This window comes from Anopheles cruzii, chromosome X (assembly GCF_943734635.1).
Source record: "Anopheles cruzii chromosome X, idAnoCruzAS_RS32_06, whole genome shotgun sequence".
NCBI classification, from domain to species: domain Eukaryota; kingdom Metazoa; phylum Arthropoda; class Insecta; order Diptera; family Culicidae; genus Anopheles; species Anopheles cruzii.
In genome coordinates this window covers 12,018,713-12,042,643 of record NC_069143.1, presented here as the reverse complement: position 1 = coordinate 12,042,643, position 23,931 = coordinate 12,018,713, and the positions used below count along the sequence as shown (strand labels likewise).

Below are 23,931 nucleotides of genomic sequence, written 5' to 3'. Positions count from 1 at the left end.
TGTCCCGCAGTACCATGCAGTACCCTACCCTACACCTCAGTTCACAGCTCCCCGTCTGCCGAACGAAACGAATAAATCAGCCGAGTCGAGTCGGTCCTCAGGTCCCGGAGGTGGTCCCGGAGGTGGTCCAGAGGGTGGCCCAGAGGGTGGCCCAGTCCCAACCGAGCCGCAGTCCACGTGTGTGCACCGAGTGTGTGTGTGTGTGTGTGTGTGCGGGTTTTAAATCGCTTTTCGCCCGTTCACCAATCGAAGAGCTATAATTACGCTCTCAGCTCGCACAACAACGCGGCACGCAGCACCGCGAATAAAGGCAAATAAATTATGCCTGGTTGGCGATGTGGACGCGGATGTCCACCAGGTGTTCGGCCGGTCCGCCCCCCGCCCGCCCGCCCACTCATCGATCGTGTGTGATCCATAAAACTAACGAGACACCGCCGAGCGGCGCATAAACACCCATCATAAACACGGTCGAATGGAACACGGTCGTAAAGCCTACATGGGGCCCTAGAGGGTGACGGGTCCCAAGTCCCAGTCCCAGCGGTCCCAGCATCCGGACGGACCGCGGACAATGACAAGCAGTTTTATGGACCTTTTATGCCCCTTCGACAACTTCTTCATCGACGACGACGCAATTATCGGCAAGCTGCTGCTGCTGCTGCTGGAATTTCCAGTTCCAGTCCGGTCGGTGAACTGACACGGGTCACAGGACTTGAACCGGAGCAAAAGATTCCGGAGCTCTTGAAAGTCCCTGTCCAGGAGCACCCCCGGAGCTTGAGCACCCAGCAGCAGCAGCTGCTGAGGTTGCCATTACTTCCGACGGGTCTGGGTCCAAAAGTGCATCCACCATCCTTTCAGTCAGTAGTCCCGTCAGAACCCGAACCCGAACCCGTGGTCAGTGCAGTGCAGTGCAGGCAGTCGAGCTACTCGCTGGAGTGGTTCGCTGCTGCTTGAAGGAGAACCACTGGATTGAAGAGCCTTCGAAGAGGAGCCGCGAGGACCGGAAAACGCATGTTGTATGGCGCAATGCGCAATGCGCGACACCCAGGCACCCAGGCGAACCGTGAGCGGTCCGGTCGGAGCGTGAGGGAAGGAGGGGGGGGGGGAGGGGGGAGTTGGCGGGAATGTAGCGACCGACCGACCGACCGGTTCCACGACCCCGATGCCCTTCGTTCGGGGGTCGCTTTCCGTGTCAGGCTCGGCTTGATTTGGTTGTTTCGTCCTTTTTTCGGTTTTTCGGTCTGTTCGGTCTCCGGTTTTTGTCATCCTCTGTTGTGGTTTTTCGGGGTGATGAATACCGGCAGCACCATCTGCTGTTTCCCTCCCCCTCTCTCTCTCTCTTTCTCTCTCTCTTTCTCTCCTCCGGACCGTTTCACTATTTTCAAAGCTGTGGCCTAATAGCTTTCGCTTTCTCTCTGCTTGTCTCTCTCTCTTTTTCTCTGCTCCTATATTGTACTCATTCCAATTCGCTCTCTTTCTCCCTTTCTCTCTCTCTTTCTCCCTTTCTCTTTCTCCCTTTCTCTCTCTGTCATTCCGCACCTTGCTAGAGTCGAGATCAGCCTCTCGTCGGGATCTGAGTGTGGGGGTTTGCTTTCGGTTCACAAGTTACTGGTACTGCTTTCCGATTTTTTTTTGCTTTCTAGCTTCGGCTTCCGCTTCGTCCTGCGAGGTTTTGCAAGGGACGAAATCTTTGTTTGGCAGCCAGAGCGACCGGTTGCTAACGTTGCATTCGCCCGTCGTCGTCGTCGTCGCACAGGCGCTCGGCTGCTGCTGCTGCTGATGGCTGATGCTGAAAGTTACCGCAGCCAACGAGGTCCTCTAGGACCGCAAATCAGCCACAAATGCATCGCTTCTTGGAATACGGGCACAGCTTCCACATACGTCAGGCCGAGTCTCAGAACTATTTCAAACTGTCTCTCCCTCCATTCTCTCTCTCACTCTCTCGTTTTTTTCCCCGCTTATCGCCAGCGGACAATAATACGGCAGTAAATATGATAAACAAACTCAAAGCAACCAGAACCCGGCCGGATCGACGATATGGCCCCGCACGTCACAGAGACCGTCACAGATAGGGAAGATGGGGTTTAAAGAAAACTTCAGAATCAGAATCAGCCGGAGCCGGACTGCAGATACGCGGTCGCGTCCCGGCCGCGGTACGGCAGGCGCCATCTGTTAGGGAGTGTTTGGGACCGCAACGTTAAAGCTCGAGGCGACCGAGAGCGTTTCGAGCTCGACTCGACACCCGGCTCTGCTCGACTCGACACGGGGCCAGACGCTCGAACTCGTTCGAGCGAAAGCTGTGAAGCTCACGGCTCGACGGCCAAGCTTAGCACGCGCCGTTCTGGTCTGGCAGCCACCCCCGGACACCACCAGCCCCAGAGCGCACTCCCCACTCTGAGAAGTAGGTGGTCGTTCCTTTTGGAAATTCGATCCCAAACGGAGGCATTCCTCACGATTGGTCTCAGGATGCGTTCAGTGTCAGTCCGGTACAAGTCACAGCTCTATTGGCAGTGACTAAAGGAACCGCCGTAACCGTCGATAGCTGCCGACAAATATTAGGGCTACCGTTTGGTTCTTCAACGAAATTGCGAAAAAGCTGAAAACTTGGACGACGATTTGGTTTCAACACAAGTTCAGATGTTTTGCGCCCCAGATCTTCGGAATCCCAATATCCCCCGTTTATATAGGTATACTAGCAGCGATTAGATATTGGGCGTGGACCCAATTCCCAAAGTATTCAACCTGGCGCCAGCAGACATTCAATGGCCACAATATACTAGAACCTGTTGGGAGCACCTAGGCGGGGGGGGTGCTAATAATGGTGGTAAATGGTGTGTGCTACTTACATGTTGAGCGCGCGGTCGTTGGAACCGCTCTGGCTCTGCGTGTTGTCATGGCGACGCTCCTTCTGCACGATACCCATCAGCTTCATCCACGGGTTGTTCTGGGTACCGTGGCCCATGCCCCCGCTCTGCCACATCGTCATGTTGGCGGTTTCCCCGACCGTCCCGCCGCCCGGGACCGCTCTTCGCTCGCTAGTGCCGTTGATTTATTTTCCACAACTTCCACCACTTCCCCCACAGGCCTGTGGTCCAGGCGAACACCGACACACCAGAACACACAGGTACACTACAACTCTCACTTATTTCACTTTTTGGCTGCACCTTTTCCCGCTCGACCTCACTACGCCGCTATCCTATCGCGCGTTGCATCGCGTTGGGCGCTATGACGTCGGCGAAGAAAAAAATGGGGAAGACCGGACCGGTCTGGAAAAGGGGAGGAAGACGGAAGGCACGCACGCACGTCACAGTGTAGGCGTGCGACGCACCGTAACGCGGATCACGCCAGACCAACCACGCACCGCACCCTCTAGTAGTCTAGACTCTGAGCAGATCTGAGCCGCTCGGTAGCGGGACATCATCCATCGGCCGGGACATCGGCACGCCGCTACGCTACGCTACTCTACAACACTCCACACTAACGGCGCGACACTGTGACTGCTGTTGGACACATTTGGATTGGATAATTCTCGTCGTTACTCTCGGTTACGTAGCTGGTGGGCTGGTGGTGGTGTTCCGGCGGCCGGCTCGCCCAATGCCTGGAGTATCAGCAAAGCATCGGGATCGGGATCGGATAGCACGCTATCAGGTTCTGGTGGTCGCACACAACCCTGACATTGCCCCCTGGTGACTTTGCCTTTAGTTCTGAAGCGCCTCTGACGTCTGACGCTAGTATGTCAGCCGAAGGGGAGGAGTTGGCAGCTCTACTCCCGGCCGGGTTCCGGGTTCACTGGGTATCGCGATGGGGAGCAATGGTTGATTGTGCTTGGGACCACTCACGGTAAAGGCGGTGGCATTACGCGTTGATTGTAGCAGTCCGTCATCGTTTGGTCCCGGTCTCGGTCGGTGAAACCTGTGAACGAGAGCAGAGCAGACCAGTACATTACTAGTTCCGCAACTCTTCTGCGCCGTGTGTCTGATCTGTGTTCCCAATTCCCCATGGCTCAGTTCGCAGCAGTAGTTCCCAGCAGTATCCTAGGAGGTACTTCTAGGCACATAGCATGTCGTCGTTCATTACTCTGCCAGTTCCCGTCTCGTCTGCAGACGCGGTCTGGCTAGTGTCTACGCGGGCAGGCAGACAACCCGTGTCCGTGCAAATCTTGATGGGGGAGGAACATTTCGTCACCTTGGTGTGACGGACGGACTTCAGGATCTCGGACGTCTCCCGGAAGATTCCGCCGCAGATTGTGCCCATCCGTTACACGGTTACACGGTGGCTAGTGACTTGGCCAGTGAGTCGGCCAGATCCACGATCGCGACTTCCGTGAGTGACATCAGCGGCTCAACGACGCGCGCGATGCGGATGAATGTCGCGGGAGAACTTCACAGGGGCCCGAGGACCGAGGACGCAAGACGTCGGACCCACTATGGACAACGATGGGTTATTGATAACCTAACCAGCCGATCCCGCGATGCTGCGATGCTGGTCACTTTCGCATGCGCGCGCCCTCGCGCCCGGACTCGAACCGAGCGCACCGAGCGCAGCGACGAAATCTATTTATAAACTAATAACGAACCACCCCACCCGGCGGGTGCTGGCGGACGCAGGCGGACGGGCGCAGGGGGCCAGTGGGGGTCCCCGTGCCCGGATGATGATCAATGGCATCGGCGGCAAAGGCGGCAACCGCCCAAAACTGAAATTGATACGAGTTCGCGTTGGCAACGCACGCACCGCGACCAAGACATCGCAGGAAAGGAGGAGGAGGAGGGGTTTTGGGGAGAGCGGAAAACAGACAAGGAGAACAGGGAAAGAGAGAGAGAGGGGGGGGGGGGAGAGTTGATAGATGCATTGTTCTGGTTCCTGTCACTCCGCTGTCAACCTCTGTGCTTCTGTCAAAGTGTGTTTTGGCGGGCTTTGGCTTTGGACGAGCTGCGAGGCGACGGCAGCTCTAAAGTGTGTGGAACTAAAACCGATACCGGGCGACACCTAACCACGGACCTAACTCGGAAGCTGCGGAACCTCTCGCGGACGTATACATCTTCAGCCCCTAACCCAGATCTACGCACAGAGCTGGCGAATGAAGCGAAACGGAACGGCATCCCGGAGGGCAAGGGCAAGAGCGAACGAGCGTGAGATAGAATGTCAAAACTAGAGGACGAAAGAGAGAGAGAGAGAGTGGGTGCGTGGGTTTACCGGATACACGAATTTCGGCCCGTGCCCGTGTGGATGGAGCAACAGTTTCTCGAGCAACAGCGGACAGCACCATTCAATAGCACCCCGTCGATAAACGTCAGACAACCGGAACCGGGGAACCGTCATGGGCGAGGGCGAGTTCTCACTCACTCCGGACGGCGGCGGCGGCAGACGAGGCGGTATTTTAATTAAACTCCGGCTGCACGGCCGGCCATTCCATTCTCCATTCTTCACACCAACAGCCGTAGCCTTTTTGTGCGCTGTACGCTCTCCGCCCGGAATGACAGATGCGGCGGCGACGACTGGGGGAGCCGTAGCCGTGTTCTCGCTTTCCGATAAGCCATCGAGGCTTTTCCGACCGGTTGCGGTTGTTTCGCTTTTATTGCGCCTTTCGCCACGGCCGACCTCGTGGTGATTGGTGATTGATCGGGTGTTGCTGCTGGCCGCCGGGTGTTGTTTACTTATTTTGCACCGGGTGGCCAGCCAGCGAACCCGAATGCTTCCCGTACCGACCGCAACATCAACACGGTTTGACAGCACGGCGCGGATTAACGGTGTGCGCGTCGTGATGGTGTGTCGATAAATTAAATATTAGCAATCACTTGCTGTTGTGTGGTGAATAATTGCTGACGGAGTGGAGAGAACGCGTGCCGAGCGTGCTCTTCGTCGTGTTTGCTGCACTCGATCGGAGCTGTCCAAGTGTGGCCAAGCGTCCCATCTGCAGTACGCACACACACCGATTCGGTTGGAGCCCGAACTCAGAACAAGAAAAAGGAATTACTGACCGACGCGTGAATGCGCGATTATAAATGCATGCATATGGTGCGTTTGACGTTGGCACCTGAAGAGAGCCCACGCTGGAGAGACCACCATAGCAATTTGCCCAAGAACTGAACAGCATTCTTGATGTAGATCCCCACACCTATTATGCCATCTCGTCCAATCGTCCAATTTCCTTGCCGATTCCTGGTAGCGGGTCCAAACTGACAGCTCAGTACTCCATAGATCATGCTAATCAGTCTATCAGTGCCTAAGCTTCATCAGCTTCTCAAAGGTAACAAACTCCGCGATCTCCATTCGGGAGTTCCTGGAGGTCCATTGGGTTTCCATCTGCATGGTACTGTTTGAGTTGCGATTCCAGAACGGCCGGTTTAACGCTGGGAAAAACCCCTGCTACGACCCGACCTTCTAGATGCCGTGTGGAGAAATACTAGAACCGGGCCGGGGTAGACCATAAATTAAATACTGTCGCGGATGCGATACCATAGGAAAGATCCTAAGATCTGCACCTATGTACGTGCGTACCTCGAGCCACCCAGCCGAGCTGCTCGTTTTCGGGTGACTTCCTCGAAAGCGAGGCCATCTGAGGCCATCACCACTTCACAGAGGCCGCTATAAATAGGCCTCGCACCGACCGGACTCTCTCTCGCTCCAGCTACACACACTCTGTCTCCGACACCGACTGCCACTCGCCGCTCGGTCCGGTGTCATCTTGGGTGTTTAGCAATTAATTTCACCACAAGCAGCCGGCAGGCCAGACAAATCTGCAGATGATCGGGTGCCTCGGTTCGTGGTATCCGAGGTATCACAGGCTTTCACAGCCAAACTACAGAGGTCGCCGCCGCTGATGGCTCCAGCTAATCCGCCTCGTTTCTGGCGCGAAGTCTGGACGACGACGTTTCTAGGAGACCCGGAGGCTCGGGGCCCCGGGGGGGCGTGTTGCTGTTGGCTGGCGGCCATCGTGAAACAAATGGGGAAACAATCTGGTGCGATGTCTGTCTGCCCCTTCATACCCAGAGGCGGGGGAAGCACTTGCGATGCAGCTTCAAATTGTTTCCAAATTGCGAATCGACCCGGGGCCACTGCAGTGCCAAAGTGCCGAAGCACCGCAAGCACCGTGTCTTATGATGCTTATTCCCGCACCCACACACACAGAGCGGGAGAGATCCCTGTGATAATAGTTTCGAAACGGGCATGAATAACGAATCAGCCAATTGGATTGGGTCCAATTCTGAGCCGGTGGGGTGGTCGCACACTTGTTGAGACAACAGACTCTCGGAACACGCTCGGAAGGTGTTGGCAGCGTGAGTTATGGTAGTCGATGCCAGGGAATCCCAGGGAAGCTGGGCAGCTAGCGCCAAGCCGCCAAGAATTGGGGTCTACGGCGTCGGCTTGCTGCAGCAGCGGTTTTTGCGGTCGCCGACGTACTGTGGAACTGTGGATTACCTGGCGGTAGCCCCAGAGGATCGGCGCTAAGAAAACGGGCCGGCCGTTACCTTACGATTACAAGCATGACCGAAAGGGTAATCGAGGGTGTAATTGGAGGGTCGAGTCGGTGGCCCCGCGATTATCGGCCCGGATATTTCGGTTCGCTGGTGGTGGCGTCTTTTTTCCCCAATTTTCGTTTCACGAGCTACGAGTTTATTTATTACACGCTTCCCCATCGCACCGTGCTGTCATCTGTCATCTGCTGTTCCGTTTTTGGTTTTTGTTTTTTCTTCCGCCACTACGTCAGTGGATCGGCAGCAGCAGCAGCAGCAGTGTGCGCGTCTTAATCGCTTCCATCAGTGGACCCCGGCCCTGGTCGGAAAGTAAGATCAAATAGGGTCGAGAGTGGCCTGTTTCTTTGCCGCAAGGGGCCACCAGATCCAGAGTTAGAGGTTGGTGATAAGCGGATGCCTTATCGTTCCCTCCTTGATCTGCTCTTGAGGGCACAAATTGAGAGGGCTTCGATGCCGTCGTCCGACGACAATCGTACGTGCCACGAAGCCATCGCATCGCAGCGTGTGCGAACCACATAGTGCCGCTACACACACACACGAGCGTGATGGGTCTGGTGACATTACTAGCGGCCAGGTAGCGACCGTAGCTCACCATATACGCAGCTCTTCGGGCTCCTCCATTCCGGTGCCGTATTTTGCATCCTGCACTTTTTATTCCACTTCGTTACTTCGCGTTCTATTTTTACCCGTGCGTCTCTCTCGGTCTCGCTCGCTCGCTTAGAACGCTGCTGCTGCTGCTGGCGTGTTGCTCTCGTGCCTCGGGAGTTCTTCAGCGCGGTTCCGGACGCCGGATGAGCTGGCCGTCCACGTCCAGCCAGCCTTCTGCACCGACACTGACATCGTATCGCGCGTCTAGCGGACCAAAAACCGGAATGTCCGGTAGTACCGAAAGTACAGAACCCATGGAACCCGGCGCCGGACCCGCAACAGATCTTAAGATCTAAGTCTGCGAGACCGGAAACCTTGCTAGACTTGCGTCCAGGACGCCGGACGCCGGACGCTCGGACACCGGGCGCAATGGGCGCAGCAAAGATGTGGGCAACGCGCGTTACGATTCTGCATCCTGTCAAAATACCGCGCACCGTAGGACTCCCGCCAAAAACTCCGCCATAGGACTCCCGGATCTCGCCAGGGGCTGTCGCCGGTGTGTGGAACCTACTCCTGCTTGGGGCTTTTGAGGATGGAGCCCTTCGTGCAACCCTCCTGGGGAGGGTCATGTTTCGCTCTTGGAAGCGCCGGAATGCAACAAAGTCCGGCCCCCAACACCAGAGGGCCCTCGCCAGGTCCAGGTCAACTTGTGGCCCTGGTCTGGCCCTTGGTCCCCGACCCCGCAGGCAGCAGGCTCTTAGGAGGGCGGCAATTTGGCAACTTGGCCGCGACGACAGACGCGCAATATTTGGCGCTGTGTCGGCGCTGTCGGTCGGGGGTCGGGCGGGATCATCATCCCGGCCCAATCTAATTGTAGATTTGTGGACCCCCGTTACATGCCTCGCCAAAGAACCCCCCCCCCCCCCCGCCCCACCCCCCCCCCCCCCCCCCCCCCCAAACCGCGGCTGAGGTGGATTTGATTGATTCGGCAGCAAGCAGCCAGAGCTACACCGTGTCACCCGTCACCGTGTTTGCCTTCAGGTATCAAGTTCACAGTTCTCAGGATCTGTTTGGGGTTTTCCCTTCAACCTCTCCTCCTCACTAGCTTTCTCTCTATCGCTCGCTCTCTCTCTTTCTTTCTGTTCAGGACACCCACCTCGGGAATTCCGGACAGCTAAGTGTAGTAATCCGGGTATGACTTCGTTCTCACTACTTGCGGGGCGCGCGCGCTACTAGCGACCTGGGACCTGGCGGCCGCGGACACCAGATCCCCAGACATTCCGCAGCAATCCTGATCCAACTTACCCACGGGCCCGGACAGCAGCAGAAGCAGCACACACTAGTAACGACAGTAACGTTGATGACCAACCAATCACTGCGGCACGTGCGAGCACATGGCCGACATGGCTGGACTCGGATCACCGGACCACCAAAACCTCCCGCAAAAGCAGGAAAAGTCGGGAAAAACCAAGGAAACACGGGGCCAGGTACGGTAGTCACAGCACAGCACAGAGTACGCTGCCGCTGCTGGGCAGCGATCCTAACATGGCGGCGGTCGAGCTGCAACTGATACGGGCTGCGACTGCGACGCTAGCCCGACCTGTACCGGGGAGTGCTTTTCAGCAGCTACCGACGCACGCTTGTTGCTCCCGGTGCGCGCTGATAGTCCCGCCGTTGATGCCTTCACCGACGACGACGACGACGACGACGCTGACGCTGTTGCTCCCGTTGACGCCTGCATGCCATCGGAGTCGGAGCAGCCGAAGCCATGGCCACTCTGCTGGCTGCTGCTGCTGCTGCCGCGAAACATCGGCCGCAGGTGCACGGACCACGGGACGGGCGCAAGACAAGGATGGGGGGCTCACTCACGTTCACTGGGCATGTGCGCCACAGCATCCCTCATCCCAGCCCGGTCGCCACTCAGCACTCAGCACTGGTCGCACCGCTGGAAACGAAGCGCCTGAGCGAGGCGTGGTGCTGGTGGAGGGATGAAGCAGATTTGTAGGATGTTGAAACAGCGAAGGGACTGCTCACGGACGCTCACTCTCTAGACTCGGAACTCGCCGCGGCCCGTTCGACCGAATACAAATACTACCTAATATTTCCGCATCACACTCTCTCTTTCTCTGTCTCTCTCTCTCTCTCTCTCTCTCTTTCTCTCTTTCTCTCTTTTTCTCATTAGTTTGCGCTCGGCACGGACAGCAAGCAGTTTCTTTAATTTACGAGCAGCCGAAATGGAACCCGATGTCCGGATCGTCCCCGCGGTGGAAAGGAGGGGCCAGGCTGTGGTTCCCGGTGTCGCTCTCGCTCGCACCTTACGCCTACTCGCCTGTCGGTGGTCGGTGCCGAAATTAGTGCGTCGTGTGCGAGTGATGCGTGCGGGCCCTCCCGCCCGACCTGAGTCCGAGACCTGGGTCTCACTGAGTGTCCTTCCGCCCGTTGACTGCTGCAAAGCCCGCGACGTTGCCATGGCAACAGAGCGCGCGTGAGCTCCCGTTCCCGAGCTGAGACCGGGAGCTTATACCACACAATGAACTGTTGCACATACCGGTACCATCCCCACCTCCCCCCCCCCCCTCCCAGCAGCAGCGCTGGATGCTGAGGGGTTGCCAGCAGGTTCAGCCGAGTCCGAGGGCAACCGACGCCCGGAGATTGCCCGGTTTTCGGACAGCTGAGCTGTGTTTACTGCCATCGGAAGTTCGGTGAGAGTGGTCCGAAAATGAATCAGCTCGAACGTTGGTGGTTCTTCCTGCAGATTAGGAAAGTAATGCCCACACAGGACTCCTACACTGCGCGATAAGAGCGTGTCAGGGAGCAGCTGGAAAAATGGTCTCTCTCCGTTCGTAGCTCACGAACCCCGCGTGAGGCTCGGCGAAGCTTGCGAGAGTTGCCGAACTGCGGAAAAGACTGCGGTTTGCCCAACAAAACGGAGACGGTCCCGCCCGCCCGGACGGACCTACCCGAATCCGAACAAGCGGTTCGAGGTCTTCGAGACACCGCGAATCGAGACCAATCCACGTCGTGCCCCATCGAATGCGTCGGTAATCGCGTCGTCAAATCGAACTATCGGCAGATCAAAGTTGGGCAGCTGCTTGGGCGTGAAAGTGAAAGCCAACATCAAACAAGTGAAAGTGGAAATTCTCCTAACGGCTGCGGAACGCCTCGGAGAACGAGGGCACCGAATACGCCGGTGTCTACCCCAATTGTAACACCAACGGCTCGTGCTCCAGCTCAGCTCGGCTCTCGGCACTCAAGGTGCCACTAATTGAGACGATGCCGATTGCCACCACGGCCCACCGAAGGTGGATGGATCAGGAAGGATTCTAATTAACATATCACTCAGCGTGATGCTGCAGTGGACAGTGCTGTGGGCCACAGCGCAACTTACTATCTCTCTCTCTCTCTCTCTCTCTGTCTCTCTCACTTTTCAGTGTCTCCGACTCCGACGGCTTCCGAATTTGTGTGGCATTGCCGAGAATTGAGGTCCTTTGTAGTGCCACAGCCAAGTAAGTTAAGTGAACCAATTAACCCATCCTCGGAGCATTCGAGGATTGCGATTCGCGATACTGCATTCGAGATCGAGAATCATCCAGATCCAGCTTCATTTAACAAACAATGCTGTTTGTCGCATCCGTTTCAGGTCGGATTCGTCGCATTTTAATTACCATTACACCTCCAAGGGTCCAATTCCAGGAATCGTTTCTCGAGGCAACCACATTGAGCCGCATAAATACGGGCTGGACCGAAATTCAGGTGAAGTCCGGTGAAGGGTTGCAGCCAGGGTCCAGTCTGCGGTCCGGCGTAGTCTTTGGCATGAAATTTGACCTCGAACATGTCACCACACAGTGAATGAAACAGTAACTAATGGAGGATTATTTATAGAACCGTTAACTGATTCGGCACCACTCTCGTTCAAAATGTGCTTCAAGTGGTGGCTTCCATCTGTTTTGGATCGTGGACGGGACGTATCCAATTTCGTGTCCTGTCAAATCTATCTCTTTCGAGCCCCCGGGGGAACTACGTGAGCTCGAAACAATCTGGAGAAACGTATTTCGCTCACACAGCGTTAACCCTGGAATTCGCGGTTGGGAATGAATAGACTAATTGAACCAGGAACTACGACACCTTTTTCCTTTTTTTTGGTATTTTCCAAGTAGGGGCTGCAGAGCGGCTGCTATACCCACTAAAACCCCTGCTTGGTTCTCCATCCTACCCCTGCCGGGACTAGCGTCACCGGTTTGACTTCGAAAGTTCTTCTCAGATTCCCAAAAATTATTGCTTACCAGAAGACTGTGGAAAGCCACCAATGAGAATGGTTTAATTTTTCAACAAGAATAGATCCTTGTTCACCTAATATACCAAAGGTATTCGCATTGCATATTGGTGGATTCTCCTGGGCTACTGGTGGAGACGCTTGGTACTTGACCTAGTATGGTAACCTCAAGCTTCCCAAGCCTGTGCGCCACCAAAAGAAAACGAATAAGCCGTCAGGTAGCCGTAAGAATTGAGCTGAAGATACGGATACAACAGTACACGTAATAAAACACATTAATTCTTCGCTCCCAACTCACTACGAACCCACTTACCTTGCGATTAACTGCGAAAAGAACTGCTTTTTTTGTCGAATAAATATAACAAGGATTAGTGAAAAAAAAACACGGAACAGCACAACTCTACGGTTGTGCAACGGTCATCGTTTTCCAGTTTGTGGTTGGTGCCTAATGGAGCCGCCTGGTACTTTTATATCGCCGACGGCACGAGGCACGGCCACGAGAAACGCCTCCCGTGACACACGTCCCGAGAAACGCTTCCGTCACCGTCCTGAGAAGCGTTCCGCTGACAATAGAGGCTACTTCCGAAACGAACCTTCTGCACGAAACTCCCGCGTTCCTATATGAGGACGAGCTTCCGACGAGAAACCGGCTTCCGGTTGAACACGCTTCCGTTGAACCGAGGAAAGCGTATTCGGAAGCGTTCCGCTGACAGTTGTACGCTACGCTCTTCTGTTCTGCCGTCAGGACGACCGAGCTTGCAGGGAGCTGCAGCTTTCGATAGCGGCTGTCGGCGAAAGCTCCTGCGGATGCTTGAGTGCAGCTAGCTAGGATGATGCTGCTGTTGCTGTGGGGAGCTTCAGGATTCGACCACAACGGAGAAAGCACCCTAATAGTCGCATCGTTTATTCTAACACTTTATTCGCGTCCCCCTGCCTCACACACTACGAGTGTGTGTGTGTGTGTGTGTTGTGGGACGCGTTGAAATAAATAGAAACTCGCCCGCTAGGGACCCCGCTTACCGTTAGACGTTACATGGTATATAAAATGGTCCTACGCTAAGCCTGGCGAAGGTGCGGCACCGTTTCATGGGAGACCTTACTTGCTATCTTTTCCGCGGCTAAATCGCGCTAGTATCTGGAGAACGTTGAAATCGAAGTAGGTGCGCTAGTTGGGCTGGCTATCACACGTCTACACGTCTGAGTTGGTCCCAAGACACCGCAGTTCTGAGTATTCGAGTAGTCGATCTGAGAGAGTTGAGCAACTGTGGCGGCCACTGGTGGCGTTGATGGGGATGATGCGGATGGGATGCGATGGATGATGTGGCGGTGGCGCTCGCCGATACACGTTCCCTTCTTCCCGCCGAAGGAGATCCCGCCTTAGCCTACGACGATTTTGCTGTAGTCGGAGTCTGAAACGGAGCGAAAACAGCTTTCCATTAACGTCAGATTAAGGTCAGAAACCTTAGATATAACAGACACGGGCACAGGCTTAGTAATTGTGGGAGTTAGCGATTGGGGCTACTATTACTACTTCGGGTAGAATCACCTCCCGCGGAGCACAGTTACGTCACGCGTCCTCTGTGTGTATGTGTGTGCGTAGGTAACAGTAGGAGAAGGCAGTGCCTACCTGAGTGTGGTCGATCGCTAGTCACCAGTCACCATTGTCTAGGGTCTTGCGGGTTCTTATGGTCTAAATGGTCTTACTAGATGCTAGGACTGGAGTGACTAAGTTGAAAGCTGGCAGAGGCCGACCCGCCATCGTCGTCGTCGTCGTCGTCGTCATCGTCGGAGTTGGTCTGGAGTCGAGGTCTGGGTTCTACGTCTCGGTACTTCCAGCTGCAACAGCAGGAGCTGCGTCGTTATCGTCGTCATTGGTGTCACTGGTTTCATCCGAGCGGCGCTTGTGCTTCGAGAGCGCCGGGTCCTCGATCTCGTACGTCAGCGACCTCTGCACCTCGATGCCGTTGCCAAGGTGCTTGGCCAGGTCGTGCAGCTGCTGATTGTGCACGAACTCGTCCTCCCCCCCGGTGGCGCCCGGCTTCGGTGGTAGCAGTTCGTACGCCACGGACGTCGGGGCACCGTGTGGCTTCGAGCGCGGACTCGAAAACGAGTCAGTGTCGGGGCCCTGGTGGCCGTGCTTCAGGCTCATCGAGCGGTAGATGTCGTACGAGCTCGGGAACGGCGACGCAGCGTGGCCGAACGAGGTGGTGATCGAGTGCGAGTGCGTGACGGAGTCGATCAGTCCGACCGGCAGCCCATACCCTGACGGCGGCGGCGGCGGGTGCGGCGGCAGGTAGCCGTGCTTCATCGGCTTGAACGGTGGCGGATGCGAGTCCGACGGGATCTCGTACTGGGCAATGACCTTCTTCGGTGCGTGCTCCGGGGCAACCTTCTGGTTGAGGATCTGTCGCAGCACGTCGGACGCTTCGACCACGTTCGCCGGGTGCCCCTTGCCCCCGACGTGCACCGGGTAGTGATGGGCGACTAGAAAATAGTTCAGGGCAACAGTTCAGGGTTACCAGGGAGTCCCAGGGTGGGGTGATCTAGACGGCTCTCCGCACTCCGCGAGCTAATGGTGGAAGCTGCAATACAAATCCGAATCCCACATTGGTTGGATTCCCGTAAACCCGTATCCTTTTGCTGACCCCCCGATTCCCGCCGGCTTCGAGACAGGACCGCAACCGCGTTCTCGTACGCTCGGTACGCTGGAACTACAACAGCACTGGGAATGGGAACTAATTCATGCGGTTCCACAACAGATGGCATTACTGTAACTAAATGTCAAAAAACTGTCAACTACTGTCATGACTGATTATGTTGTGGCAGTTTGACGAGAATTGTCGAACAAAAAGCCGCATGGATTCAAAGTCATATTACTTCGGCACCGGATCAACCTGATCCTTGTACTATAGGGTGCACCATCCAAGTGTTTGGACTTTGAACTACCGATTACTTGACTTTTAAAACGTCAAACTTCTGAATCTGGACATTTAACAAAAAACTTTGACATTTATCAAACGAGACTTGGACTGGACCAACCTAGTATAGTTCCTGAAGCTACCGCTATCCACAGATTCCAAAACCACTGTTACAACTTTCGCTTTTGCACTGGGGGAAAAAAACACAAAACTTCGAGTCTGTCGTGGTGTCGGGGTCGTGGTGGATAGTTCGTGTTAGTCTCGGTCAGCCCGCCTTCCGGAGTGGACACCGCCCTTGGTGTACACACATCTCGCCAAACAAAGCCGGAAGTGCAGTGGCGGGATAATAGGAAAAAAGTTATCTCCCCAAACGAGCGGTCAGCCATATTTAATTAAATCAAATATCCCGGCTCGGTCCCCGTCCCCGTCACCCCTAACTCACCATCCGACGAGGAGTGGCTGTACTTGCCGCCGGTGCCGCCCGAGACGTAGCTTCCACCGCCGTGGTGATGCTGCTGCTGCTGCTGGTGGTGGTCGTCGAGATCGACCCCGTACGAGTTGATCGATGGCGTCTTGTGGGAGCTCTTGTGGGGTGGCGAGTGGAACGCCGGTCCGGACGGTCCGCTGCTGCTGAAGGAGCCGTGCGAAGAGTCGTGCGTGCCTGCGTAGCTCGTAGGTCCTGCGTAGTCGGTGTAACCTGTGGCGGCAACCAAAGAGCGTTTCGTGAGTGCTCTGAGTTTTACGGCCCCTTGCACTTCTGCATCTCCCAACTGATTGGGATTTCGATGGAAAAGTTGCCCCCACCCCCCTAGCACACACACACACACACTCCTGTGCCAAACGCCAAAACTAATCAAAACATGTTCAGCGATCGGCACTCTTAAAGCAGCACTACAGATTACAGATATTCACCAACATCACACACACACACGTTTAACTTATTATCTTGCATCCAGAGGACAAACAATTCTCCCCCCACAATTCCAGACCCTTCGCTTGCCCTTCCTTCCAGGCGTGGTATCGCCGGTTGCCTTTTGATGTATCCGGATCCGTTGGCGTGAAGGGTCCCTAGTCCCTAGTTTCTCATTATAGCGCATCTCTTCGCTTCAACACCCTTCCCAGCATAAGAGCCGTCCAGCCGCCCACTTTGTCCGCCTGCACCTCGCAAGGGTGTGGTGGCCACGCGTGGCTCTTTCGCTCTCCCTCTCTCTCTCTCTCTCTCTCTCTCTCTCTCTCTGGTGCGAACCTCTGCAGGAAGGACATCGCCCGAGCAACCGCCGAAAAGCTTAGCGCTCCCTTAAACCGCTCCCTGTCGCCTGTTTTTTTTTATCGTCCACTCATCGGTGTCAGGTCTCCGGTTTTTCCGCTTCTTCGTCTTCTTCATCTTCTGACTGCCAGGTTTGCTGCCGTGGTAGGCGATCTGGAGGGGGGGGGGGGGCGAAACCGTTTTATATTTATCGTGCATTAATGGCCTTCGGTGGCGGCATTCGAATGAAGGGCCGGTCGGCGCCCCGCCCGGGGCTAAAGATTGGCTTTCCACCGCCCGCGGGGTGGTGGTTGCAGTGGGGCAGGGGGAAGGGAGACCCGCTGGACAGCAGCAGCAGGACGATGTTCCGGAATATTGAGTTCAATCGACCATGTCCAGCTGCGGCCGGTAAACTGCGGACGGCTTTCGCTGCCTTGCTGGCGCCAACAAATTAGACCATCAAATTAATACGCAGATCCCGCTCATCCCGCAGTACACCGTATGCTCGTCTGCGAGCTACGATGTAGTTACCTGGTTAGCCGCCACAGGCTGCCCTAAGTATCCTGTGTACTGTTAGCGCCTGATTAGCGTGCTCAATTACCGGTCTTCCGGGCGAGATCTGATGTAGAGTCATTTACCTGGAACCCTGGAACTGGGCTATACGCGCACGTCATCGATATTGGATCGGCTGGGCCCAGGATCTGGACTGTTGTCTGGATAAAATCCTGATTAGAGCACGCAGATCACAACTCGATTTCGGTCCGCCAAGCTAGTCCCAATTCATCAATCATAAAGGCAGGTGGTGTGTTACGGCTTCTTGGTAGTGGATTCATTTCAGAAATCCTAACAAATGCGTGGAAAATCTACCCAATACTGACCCTGATCTGACGGGGTGCTTTTCAATCTACGTATAGCCAAAATTATGGGTGTGGGACCACCCACTGTGCTGTGTCTAAAATAAGTATCAAGTAGCGTAATAAAATTTAAAATCTACACAAAGCAAAAGCTATCGAATTCGCAGGTTTCGCCCCCAAAGTCCCGGAGGTGCGGACCTTCCGCCGAATGCCGTACCGGTTCACGGTTCCAACTTTAAATCCCGGCAGTCAAAAGTGCAAACGCTACTATCTACCCGCCCGGAAAAACCGGTGGGCGGCATCGCCTGTCGCCGCGCTCTATGTCGCGGACCATAAATTTCGAGTCGACCCGAAAAAAAAAAATGGAGCATTTCGTTCATCCGACGCGGGCAGTGTTCCAGTTCGGAAATTGAAACCATTTCCTTATGACGCTCGCTACCGTACCGTTGGGCATAATGCTTGCCGGAAGCTGCATCACGGCTGGAAGAGTCACGCCAAAGCCAGATCCCCTACAGCTACAGGGATTCAACTATTCTATACTTTTGCAGGGTGCGCGTAGGGCGAAAGATCTGGGTTCTAGTGCGGAGAACCGGGGTATTCTACCAGAGAACCTTCCGCAGATAATTGGTTTCCTAAACAAGAAACAGATCAATTAGATAGCACCAGCATGCCCAGAACAGAGCACACAGAATGTCCTTAACGACCCTATCGAACCGACTGATTTGTACGAAGCTGATTTGCATTTCCCAAAAGCAAAAAAAAAAACCTTTACTTCTGTGTGTGTGTGATTGGTGCAAACAATGTACTTACTCTCGGCGGACGACTCGTGGTGCTCCTCGTGGTTGTGGGACGAGGACGGCGACGAGGACGACGACAGGGCGCCCGAGGAGGACGACAGCAGGCCGCTCAGCTTGGCGAACGGGTGGGCCGCGTGCTTCGGTGGGATCAGGTGGGCCGACAGCGCAATCTTCTTGCCGACGCCGGTAACGGCATCGCCCCCGGTCGCGATTAGCTTGCCGGCCCCGCTCACCAGGTAGCCGGAGCCCTTGATCAGCTGACCCTTGATGGCGGTCACGCCGCCCGTGATGGCCTTCACCGCCTGGAACAGCGTGTTCAGGATCGACTTCTTCAGCGACCAGCCATCGAAGTGGGAGCCTTCATCCTGCCATGAAATGGGGGGAGGGGGAAACGGCATAGCAACGGTGTTAACGTGGCTGGTTGTAGCGTGTAGTGGTGGGGGGGTAAGGAGCTCAGGCAGCTGGTTTCATGTATGGTTCTCTCCCCCATTCTACCAGAGGCTACTGGAACGTTAGTGTCAGCGGGCAGACGTAGACGTAGACGACGACGACTTGCGAAGCGTGTGCTGCTCGGACCAAGACCATAACGAACTCCTATCGGGTATCATTCGCCGGCCGGCCGGCCGGCCGGGTAGCTTCTGTTGCACGCTCCGAGCGAACTCCGAGCTCGTGTGCGAATTAGAATCACGATGGTTCGGTTGGGATAATGCAGAAACCGAGCCGAGCTGGCTGCCGATAGTGTGCGTAGGAACGGTCCCAGGAACCTCAGGAATTTTTGTAGCCAATGTCAAGTCAATCAATCTTGCAGCTGTCACGTCACGTTGTCCAAAAAAAAGCTTCAGGACTAGCCAGTCATCACAGTCATCGGTCCGTCAAATAGTTTCCAAGTGTTTTGACAGCTATCTCTGAAGCATTGTTGACATAGGTATTCCACCCGAATTCGGCACACAGCCCGACGGTCCCCAGAGCACTACCAGATCTGGTAGGATGACAAATGCTTGGGAACCTGCTTCTGGGAGCTGTCAGCTGCTAGTTAGTGAGCCAGCGACGAAAACTAATTGGATAATCAGAAAATCAGAATAAACAAGTGTCCGGACTCCGCGACTTACGTGTGGCTTCTCGTACGAGTGGCTGGATGAGCTGTGGCCATAGCTGTGGCCTCCATCGCCGCTGCTACCACCGCTGGCGTGGCCCGAGCCGGACGATAGCGACGAGCTGCTGCTGCCGGCCACCAGCGAGGCCGACGCGGACCCGATCCCGGACAGTAGCGTCTGCAATGTGGGTGGAGGAAGATGGGAACAATTCGTTCAGCCTCCTGCTGGGCCTCCTGCTGGACGGCGTGCGGCATGCGGCACCCTACCTTCTTGAGTCCGGACAGTAGATCGAAGGACCCGCTTCCGGAGCCGATCCCGGAGCGCTTGATGCGCGCCACCTCGTCCTCCACCTGCGCGATGTCGGCCAGGTCGGAGGCATCCAGCGATGAGTGCGACGGTTTCGCCCAAACGAGACCGGCCACCACCAACAGCAGCAGCAGCGCGGTTACCTGCAAGACGGTGGACGGTCACAGACTAGTTAGCTAGTTACTAGAATGTTGCGCGGTAACCGCGTAACCGAATCCGGACCAGCTCCCGGGCTGGATGTGAAAAGCAGTGTGTGTCATTTGGTGGGACGCTAGGTGTTTCGCTCCGTTGGCGGGCATCGCTAATAAGCATCCTGACACACAAAACAATGCAGCTCCGGTTGCAGCAAGGGCCGTTGATGGGCGCGTTCCCCGCAACTCCAACTCAACCTGTTGTCGCGGACGCGGCGTCGCGAAACTGTTGGGAAAGTTCCCCCTCGCCGATAGTTCGCTGCCTGCCCTGCCTGTCAGCGGCACCGCTTCACAGATGGCCCCCGTTTTCCCGTTGGAACCCCCCCCCCCCCCCCCCCCCCCCCAAGCCCTGGCGTGGCATCCGTCGAAGTTCAAAATTGTCAAAGTTAAATTGAAATTTAATTACTACTCGATTGACATGTTACTCGGACCAGGGGGTCGCGGCGCGGCGCGAGGTAGGTCACCGGTGGGTGGGTGGGTGGGTGGGTAGGGTATCTAAACCAGAGGAAGCGGCAGTAGTTGTTTTTTTTTTGGTCCAGCGACTACAGCCCCTCCGTTATTGCCACTTTCCAATGGCGCACCGCTTTCCTGAGGCCGCCTGGGCTTCGACGCACGGCGCACGGCGCGAATGTTTGTGTAATTAAATTGTGTGGCCCGAGCGGAAACACCAGGAAGCTTTTATAGGTGTCCTGCTCCGGTAGGTGTTGTTAGCGGTTTTCCATTATTGGCCCACACACCGTAGCACACCGAGGTTTTGCTGCGTGGCTGGCCACAGCGAGGTTTTCGCGGACCACGTAATTGAATGTCCGCGAGCGCGCGTGGTGCCTCGCCATTACTCGCGGTCCGAAGGTGCCGGTGATTGCAAACGGAAAACCGGGCACCGGCAATGGGTAATTAATAGGATACGCTATGGAGCGCCCTCTACCGAGGAAGCGACGGACGCATCCTCCGAAGGCTCGTCGGACTCAGCTCGTCGTCAAGCCCAAGTCTGTGTTTCTTGTTGTTTTTGGAACTTTAAAAAGGGTGTCGTGGCCATGCGGCCCCCAGGGGGGGGGGGGGGCGGGGGGGCGTGCTCCTGAATCGATTACCGGGGTGCCGTACGTGACGATACTTTGATGTTTGCACTTGCCCGGTAGCGACCTGGACCTGGTAAGACGCAGCTGGTCATCCCAACGACGGGCGGTATCCTTTGCGATTCGGCGAACTCTCCGATGACCATTTCGATGCCCATTCCGATGCAAATCGTAATGGCGTCGCACGTGGGACCACCCACACGGGATGGCGTGTCGTTCATCGTTATGGTTCCCACTTTCCGTTTGGTCGCTGGGTCGCTTTTCTGGTCGCTTCTGCAGCATCTGCCCGGCCCCCGATGCTGGCCATCCCGATTGCAGCGATCGATTAAAACCTGAAACACACTGCAGTGGCCGGTGCCCCTGACGATGCAGTTTTCGAACTCCCACTCTCTTCCTCTCTCTTTCTCTCTCTCTCTCTCTCTCTCTCTCTCTCTCTCTCTCTTTCTCTTTCTGGCGGTCTTTTTCTTTACGCCTTCGCCTCGCCCAACCAGATGCAGAAGATGCGAACAAACCCGGGAGCCCGGGCCCCGGGGAGGCCAGGTTTCCAATATTGTGCCTTTTATTGGTACCAGGCTCAGGCCGACCCTCCCCCCCCCCCCCCCCCTGCCGCCGCATATGAGGGCCATAAATCCACTTCCGGCACCGGGCCGGACCGGGGAATAGTTGGAGCGCGCAGGACCCAACACAACACAGTATTGGGAGCTGCAGAACATTTCCGGGGCGTCCGTTTCCGTTTTTTTGTTTCAGCCCCCCCCCCCTGGTCTTATATATCGCGTTGGACGCGTTGCTGGTGTTGCTGGCCTGCCACCTCCAAACGAGTCCTGTGTGTGTGTGTGTGTGTGTGTGTTTACTTTTTTTGTCATTTTTACTACATTTATAATATCACAGCAAACGGCCGGGCCGTTTTTAATAGTGTCATCCCGCATATGGCACACACACACACACGCGCGTGTGGAGGGCAGAGTGGAGAATGCCGCTGGCCTATTTGGGCGCCACAATCGATCGATCGAGCGAGCGAGCTGCGACCGGAGAGCGTCTTATTGGACATTATTTTATTGGCGTACGACGAGACACTACGAGCCACTTGACAGCCGCATGACGCAGGAGGCTTCGGCCGGGCAATAGACGTAAACGCAAATGGCCAAGCAGTGAGCCGGGGGGGGCCATAAAACGCGCGATGCAATCGAATTGATTCGCCCTGGCGCTCCCCAAACGCTTCCTGATTACTTCCGAATGAAGTGCCGCACTTGGATAATCGTCGGGGAGGGCTGTAGGGCTGCCCCTCCAAGTCCCGAAGACGGCCAACAAACACCAGCCAGCTCTCGCACGCTTCTCGACACACCTCCGACGACCTCCGGCTATCGAAGCCGTAGCATAACATAACCACCCGTAGTCACCAATCACTTCCCTAAGCTTAGTGTCCCCGAGCCGGCGACGTTGCAGTGGCGGTAATTCTTCGACCGAAACCACACACACCACAGGTGTTGACTGGGAAGGAGGGAAGGAGTGTGCCATAAATGAAGTGTGCAGAGGGCCTGCAGAGGGTGTTGTTGCTCTTGCTTCTCAACAGACAGACGGCAGCGGGCGTGTTTGGCGTAAATTGACGGAGTGTGCTATAAATGATTCATATTCGCCATATTATGGCCCGACCCCCGATGTCGGAACGGAACACGCATTCAGACACGTTCGGAGCGACTGCGGCGATTAGGGCCAGCTACAATCCGGCAGAGAATGGCAGAGCGCAATGTGGCAGTTACGGGAGTTGCAGGAGTTAGCAGCTCCAGGCGGAGAGAAAACACACAGCCCTAGCCTAACTAAGGCTCCTAGACGCAACTCGGCCAGCCGGCCGCACGGCAGTTGTTTGGCCAAACTTTCAAACAAACTACTACTGCTAACTGCTGTTGTCACAGGCATTGTGAGGTTGTAAACGGTCGCTCACAAGTGAACTGCCGCATCAAGGATTCGTGTGGAATCGTAGTCGCCTACGCCGTAAACCGTAACAATACTAGGGTCTTCGGCGCTAGTATCGACACCTGGCCGATAAACTGAAGGAGTTTGAAGCGATAATCTGACAGACATCGGAACGGAGGGTACTACTTTAAAGGGCGCGTCCCAACGATCCCACTGACAGGCCGGGACTTGTTCCAGAGTGTCCAGATCTGCAATACCGAATGCCGGGCCGGGAATGTGGATAGCGGACCAGCGGACATGCATGAACCACCTTACCTTTAGCCTTGCTCCGGAAGTGCCCATTTCGAAGCTAGTTTCCTGTTCCTGGCAACAACTGTCACAGCCCGATACCGGGGTACCAGCAGCGCGCGGGGTACCAGCAGATTCTGGGACGTAAATCTTCCGCCCCATTTATTTTAATTTATTTTGTCTGAATGCCCCGATTCGGCTTCTGGTGGGTGTGTGTGCGGGCGCCCTTGCCGCCCACCCCCCCCCCCTCCCCCCCTTCGTTGTTCTATATTTATTCCTGTCCTGTCCTGGTGTTTTATTTTTGTTTCGCCGTTCCCATAATTTAAATAAGTTCCTGGTTCCTGGTTCTTCCTGCTTTTCTACTTCTCCGGTCTTCGCTGTGTGTGTGTGTGTCGCTGGTGTCGTGGTTGCAACAATGCAACAACCTGTATCCCGGACCCGGGTAGGACCGGTACACCCGTCAGCTTCCGTCAGGACGGGTGCTGCTTTCTTGCCGGAATCCACCGGAATTGCGGGCTTGAAAACTTGTTGTCAGCCGGCAAAAAACATAACCTATTTCCAGACCATCGCAACCGCAACCTAAAGCGAAAAAGAGAGAGAGAGACAGACAAGGTGGGATAGGAAATGAATATTCCGTTTCCAATCATTGTTGCATCCCGTCTTACGTCTTACGGTGATTGATTACGGGTGAGTGTCCGGGCGCGTGAGGATGTAACAAGCGAACGGAAGGTTGGAAGGTAGCTGCCGCTTTGCAGGGGCGTCCACCGGCCAGTGCTGCTGGCACCGTGTATGGCCCCACCACCGGCGTGATGGCGTTGATTCTGGTGTCTAATCTCTCGACGAGCTCGACGACGACGCTTACGGACAATCAAAACAACACCGGCTTCGACCAACCGGCCAACCGTCCAGTGGGTCCCGCT

General features: G+C 55.7%; 2 protein-coding genes across 2 annotated transcripts in view; both read right to left on the bottom strand.

The window, feature by feature from the left end:
* The window catches only part of LOC128273193 (potassium voltage-gated channel protein Shaker), a 75,028-nt gene extending 72,045 nt beyond the window's left edge, over positions 1-2,983 (bottom strand). The window contains exon 1 of the mRNA XM_053011124.1: positions 2,844-2,983. Within this exon, the coding sequence (XP_052867084.1) occupies positions 2,844-2,983 (140 nt within the window). The remainder of the gene's footprint in view (positions 1-2,843) is intronic.
* An 11,166-nt stretch (positions 2,984-14,149) lies between these two features.
* LOC128270086 (putative lysozyme-like protein) lies at positions 14,150-20,958 on the bottom strand. The gene is made up of 6 exons (XM_053007495.1): positions 20,869-20,958; positions 19,509-19,691; positions 19,254-19,419; positions 18,162-18,506; positions 15,694-15,948; positions 14,150-14,817 (listed from the first exon to the last, which is right to left on the bottom strand). The coding sequence occupies exons 1-6, from the start codon at positions 20,956-20,958 to the stop codon at positions 14,150-14,152; spliced, it is 1,707 nt and encodes a 568-aa protein (XP_052863455.1).
* Positions 20,959-23,931: the final 2,973 nt, after the last annotated feature.

Bases quoted from the DNA above. Each gene is read 5' to 3' on its own strand.
- LOC128270086 (XM_053007495.1), bottom strand. From the start codon at position 20,958: ATGGTCATCGGAGAGTTCGCCGAATCGCAAAGGATACCGCCCGTCGTT. The intron at 18,507-19,253 runs GTCGCGGAGTCC...GGCAGGATGAAG, and splicing joins GTACGAGAAGCCACACGTAA to GCTCCCACTTCGATGGCTGG. The intron at 14,818-15,693 runs GTGAGTTAGGGG...ACTATTTTCTAG, and splicing joins CAGCCACTCCTCGTCGGATG to TCGCCCATCACTACCCGGTG.